Source organism: Amborella trichopoda, chromosome 1 (genome assembly GCF_054954075.1).
Source record: "Amborella trichopoda isolate Santa Cruz 75 chromosome 1, AtrichopodaSantaCruz75HAP2 v2.0, whole genome shotgun sequence".
In the NCBI taxonomy this organism is placed as follows: Eukaryota; Viridiplantae; Streptophyta; class Magnoliopsida; order Amborellales; family Amborellaceae; genus Amborella; species Amborella trichopoda.
This window is the reverse complement of record NC_142336.1, coordinates 26,582,817-26,588,458: the sequence shown is the minus strand read 5'-3', so window position 1 is coordinate 26,588,458 and position 5,642 is coordinate 26,582,817. Positions and strand designations below refer to the sequence as shown.

The window sequence follows — 5,642 nt, the reverse complement described above, 5'->3', positions numbered from 1 at the left end:
ATTAAACCATATTTTAAATTTTTATTGTTAAAGTTTTTGTTGAAAAAATTGTATGTTGATGGATTATTTATACAAAAAAATGCATGTTATTATATTTTTAATGCAAAACTGTATTTTTTTTATCTGTTGTTCATGGATTTTTTAGTTGGAATGACTGATGTTAGCTGGCTCTTTGAAGAATTGTTTTTATTATTAATTTTTTAATGCAAAAAATGTATGTTCTTGATAATTGAGTTGTAGCCATGTTTGGAGCTTGCATTTTGTATTATATTATTCTAAATGTTTGTAATTGATATGTACGAAAATATTATTGTCAAAAAAGGTATTTTGCAATAACAAATAACAACGAATATGACTACATGAACCACCGCAACATATTATCACTACATATGGTGATTATTTTTCTTTTTGAACTGTCAGGTTAATTTTATACTTTTTACATCTTAAAACAGTTGAATCATGTCAAGATCTGCAGAAGACCCTGCATGGCAACATGGGGTCAGACTTGATCCCAACAAGAAAGACAAAATTATTTGTAATTACTGTCAAAGAGTGATAAGTAGTGGGGTACATAGGTTCAAGCAACACTTGGCAGGGGTTAAGGGAGAAGTTTCTGCATGCACTAGTGTCCCTAGTAATATAAAAAAACAGATGGTGGCAATTCTTAATGCTAACAAAGGTAAAAAAATTGCCAAACATAGGATGAATGAGGAGATAGCTAGTTTATATACATCATCAAGCAGGAATGATACAGAAGAGCAATATAATAATGACCTAGAAGAACAATATAATAATGAATGACGGTTCATGCAGGGAAATAACATATCAATATTCGCATATTCATTCAAAAACATGAAAATTCTTAATGGAGTACCATCATTTCTTATTGAATTCCTAAAAAATAATATTTATAATGAATTTTAATAAATTTTTTCGGATTTTTTTGAAGCTTGATTCTGACCGATTCACCGGATCCAGATCTCCGATCCGGATCTGGTTTTTAAAAGCCCTATCCGAGTCACCGATCCGTTTTTTAAACTATTGCTTTGGCCAAATGTTAAGGTAAATTCAAATTTTAAAAACAGTGACCGTTTTGTCTCCCATCCGCTCTTTCTAAATTAACTTTCAAATTTTGAAACAACTGACCGTTAGCCCTATGCTCCTCTTTAAAACCTCAATCTCTTCTCTGCCTTCTAATAACAAATCCCATTCAACATCTCTCTCTCTCTCTCTCTCTCTCTCTCTCACTCACTCTCTTGTTATGGCGACCGTTGTTGCAGAACCTGAACCAGTCCGGCAAAGGAAGTCGAGAAAGCCACTCAAGCCAAAGAATGAGAATGATAACATTTTGCTCAATTCCCCTTCATTTGCAGAATCGGAGAAAGAGAACCTTGTCCATCCGTCAATGGCTCCCAAGGTCTCTCAGCCAAATAAGAAGAAAAGTAAACATAAATCAGTGGAAGAGGAGTTGAAGGAAGTGAGGGAAAAGCTCGAAAAGATGAGACTTGAGAAGGAGAAGGCAGATGAGATATTGAAGGAGAAGGATGAGCTTTTGAAGCAGAAGGCAGAGGAGATAGAGACTAGGGGAAAAGCACAAGAGAAGCTCGAGTCTGAGATCAAGAAGTTGCAGAAACAGAAAGCGTTTAAGCCTAATCTGGTTAGTGAGAGAAGAAGAGCTGCATATGATTTTTTTTTATTTTTTTTGTTCTTATGATGGTCTCAAACCTTCACTTGCATTTCTTGAATCAATATTAACAAAAATAAAATCCTCTTTTTTGTTTTGTTTTTATTTGTGTGTGCAGAGCCTTCCTATTGTGCAGGCTCAGCCGACAAAGGAGAAAGAGAAGAAGCCAAATCCCCCATATATTTTGTGGTGTAAAGAGCACTGGAATCAGGTAATAAGAGCTAATTCCATTATGTTCATCAAGGAGCAGGTTATTAATAAATATTTGTGTATGCTTCTACATTTGGCCTTTCTCATCTGAATCTGTGGTTTGTTCTTCCAGTTTTGCAATAGGTGTGACCTTAAATAAATAATAAATTAGTAATAAAGCAGAAGCTTTAATGTACTTTTCTTTTGTTCAATTCTTAATGATTTCACTTTGAAAATCTTTCATATGCTTTTGAAAAAGATCTCCTTTCCACTGACCTTGCTTACTTTTTTTATTTATTTTATAAGATAACAGTTCCCACCATTACTTTGGTGGCTTGTTTTAATCCGTTAGGAGCATTTTGTTGCTTGGAAGCCAGATCTGTAGCTGCAACTCGTTTTTCTTTATAGTGAAATTTAATAGCCATTATATCTCTCTTTATGGGTTCTCTTTTATTTGTAAGCTCCAATCAGAAACAACGTTGCTCTTTTTTTTCTTTTCTTTATTTTTTTCTTTCAAAGGCCATTGACTGGCAAGCCAATTGAGTAATTGTAAAATGATTTTAATACAGAATTATTCCCCCTTTTTACCATGGTTTTGCACTGAATCTGCTTGCCCTGTTATAGCAGATTAAGAGCTGCTTTTTTAGGCCATTTCTGTCAATATCATTGTAATGTTTTTCTTTGGTTTTCTCCATGCCTCCCTTCTATTTTTTTTTTATTTTATTTTATTTTTTTATTTTTATTTTCCACAATTTTGTAAATGGCTCGAAATAAAATACGTGCAGATTAAAAGTGAGAATCCTGAAGCAGAGTTCAAGGAGATAAGCAACATTTTGGGAGCGAAGTGGAAGGATTTGAGTTTAGAGGAAAAGAAACCATATGAAGAAAAGTACAAAGCTGAAAGGGAGCTCTACTTAAAAGTGTGCCCAATTTTCTTCAAATTTGGGGAAACAAAAAAGTAGCGTTCATCTCCAGGAACATTTTCATGCTGATTGTTATTACTAACTATGTCTCGGTCTTTTCTCTTTATGCGGTGCAGGTAGTTGGGACGAAGAAGCGAGAGGAGGATGCATTGAAGCTTTACCAGGAAGAACAGAACCAGAAGGCTGCACTTGAATTGCTTCAGCAGTTTCTTCAGTTCAAGCAGGTAACAATTAACATAAAACAGAGAACTGTAAAATATATTTTCTTATTCCTCTGATAAAAGAAAATTGAACAATGAAAACTTTTTAATTCAAAAGGATGCTCTGATCTTATGTTTGCCGTTTGCATTCTCTTAATTGACTATGGCACAACGGATTGTATTGTTATCATTTCATGATGAGTATTTTAACTGAAGTAAAACGTTTGAATGCATTATAGGATGAGGAGGATAAGAAGGGTAAGAAGAAAAAAGAGAAGGATCCTGAGAAACCGAAGCAGCCACTTTCAGCGTTCTTCATTTTCTCGAAAGAAAGGAGGGCAGCATTACCCTCCGAAAATAAGAACATTTTGGAGGTGATCATTTCTGTACTTTGCCTTCTTCATTTTCTTGAAAGAAAGGAGGGCAGCATTACCCTCCGAATATAAGAACATTTTGGAGGTGATCATTTCTGTACTTTGTTTACATTTCAGTATTGGTTGCATAATAAGCGAGCTTGCTCAAGCAAAATTCAGATCATAGATAATTGCAGTTGTTTTTGTAAGAAATTGTGCCTTTTCTTGATGCATATAATATCTAAGCAATTGCTTCATACTGAAATATAAATTGTAGTTTTTGTTTAGATGGTTTATCTTGTCTCATTGAGTTTCAAAATTATGAGTTCATCACACAGTCCATAAACCATGGTAATGGAGTTGATGACATATTTACCAATATGGAATGGACAGGACGCAAAGATTGCAGGGGAGGAATGGAAGAAGATGACAAAGGAGATGCGTGCCCCTTACGAGGAGGTCCCTTTCTCTTTATGTTTTGTGTTGTTTCACAGATAAAAATAGATATGGTTCATAAGAATTCGATAATTGCCATTTTAGTCTCTTATCCGAGACTTTCTGCTTTTTTATTCTTTTAAGAATTGGCAAATTTTTCTTTTTTATTCTTTCAAGAATTGGCAAATTTTTCTTTTTCCTGTTCTAGTCTCTCTCTCTCTCATGTTCTTATTGGCACCATGCAGGCTGCTAAGAAAGAAAAGGAAAAATATTTAAAGGAAATGGATCTCTACAAACAGAAAAAGCATGAGGTACTTTTCAATTCAAGAACAATTGTTGGGGAATATTTGATGTGTTTTAATATTAATTAGTTGTTATGGGTGAAGGAAGCTGCGACCCTGAAGAATGAAGAGGAAGAACAGCTTAAGGTTCAAAAACAAGAAGCTCTGCAACTTCTCAAGAAAAAAGAAAAATCAGATAATATTATCAAGGTTTGTCAGAAGTCTTTTTAACATTTTGTTTTTTGAATGTTATTACAAGACCTTTTAACACATTTTCACAGCTTAGTTGTCACAATGAAGACCAGTTTGTTATAAAAAATTGCATATAAACTTTCTGCATACAAGCTTCAACTGAGAAATGTCCTCCTGATTTTCGCAAGCTTGCATACAAAAGAAAAATAGTGATGAATATACCTCATATCTCTTATCTTCAAATATCCTCAAATATTCCATATCACATCAGGAAATACCCTTTTAAATGTTGCTAACTATTTTTTTTTCTCTTTTTTTGCAGAGGGCAAAGAAAAGTAGTAAAAAGAAACAGCAGAAGGAGCTGGTCCCTGACTCAAACAAACCCAAAAAACCTGCAACCTCATTTTTTCTTTTCAAGTAAACTAAATAGGACCCCTCTGCTTTGACATAGTGATGTATTTCTCACTAGAAATCAAATGTTATTCTGAAATGTTGGGCATTTTTCTGATGAAAAAGAAAACCCTTTCATTATTGCAGCAAAGAAACCAGGAAGCTTTTGTTGCAGGACAGGCCGGGCATCAATAACTCAACCTTGAATGCCCTTATCTCAGTGAAATGGAAGGTACATGAGGCTCATTCGGGGTGTTGTTTGTGTATTTTTGGTGGGTTGAGAGAGAGAGAGTAACCTCACTGGGCATAGTGTCTATCTCAGGAGCTGAACGACGAAGAGAGACAAATATGGGTTAATAGAGCAGCAGAAGCCATGGCAGCATACAAAGAACACATGAAATCAGTGGATGAAACAGGACAAAATAACTTGGCTCAAAATCAAGCATGAAAAGGAAGTATACATGAAATCAGTGGGTGAAACAGGACAAAATAACTTGGCTCAAAATCAAGCGTGAAATGGAAGTATACATGAAATCAGTGGGTGAAACAGGACAAACTAACTCGGCTCAAAATCAAGCATGAAATGGGTCTTGGCCATGTTCAACTGCTTTAGTTGAACTCCGCGCTGTTCTAATTCTGTAAAAGGCAGCAATTTCGTGTTTTGATTAATTCAACTAGACTTCTACAATCTTGTTTTCAATTTCAGTCTGGTTTTGTAAGGTTTGAACTTAAATCCCCTGCAATTCCTTGCGTTCCGGCAGGAAAACAAACGCACATGAGAGACGCCCTACCCTTTGATCAAGATGATATAATCCGGTCTCCATTCCTTTGTACACAGTGGTCAAGAAAAGGTCAGGAAAAATAGGAGTAGAATGGTTATATAGATCGCCTCACAAAATCATTAGTTGGACGGTACGTTACCACAAAAAAAAAAAAGTTCTTATTGTTCCAAAAGTTTTTATGGCTAAAAAATACGGCCCGACATAAAATGTTGC

The 5,642-nt window shown here is 34.9% G+C and overlaps 1 protein-coding gene across 5 annotated transcripts; it reads left to right on the top strand.

Annotated features, from left to right (window-relative positions):
• Positions 1-1,148: 1,148 nt before the first annotated feature.
• Positions 1,149-5,335, top strand: LOC18426805 (high mobility group B protein 13). 5 transcript variants are annotated; one of them, XR_016046190.1, is made up of 12 exons: positions 1,149-1,657; positions 1,803-1,895; positions 2,659-2,793; positions 2,913-3,020; positions 3,236-3,370; positions 3,488-3,554; positions 3,743-3,808; positions 4,030-4,095; positions 4,171-4,275; positions 4,580-4,674; positions 4,795-4,879; positions 4,970-5,335. XR_016046190.1 is itself a non-coding variant. In XM_006833445.4 (11 exons), exons 1-11 carry the CDS (start codon positions 1,157-1,159, stop codon positions 5,093-5,095), a joined length of 1,515 nt encoding a protein of 504 aa, XP_006833508.4. In that variant the 5' UTR covers positions 1,149-1,156; the 3' UTR covers positions 5,096-5,335. The 5 variants fall into 5 exon arrangements, 2 of the variants coding, with proteins under 2 accessions (XP_006833508.4, XP_011620633.3); XR_016046188.1 differs by lacking the exon at positions 3,488-3,554 and having other exon boundaries at positions 3,236-3,455; XM_006833445.4 differs by lacking the exon at positions 3,488-3,554.
• Positions 5,336-5,642: the final 307 nt, after the last annotated feature.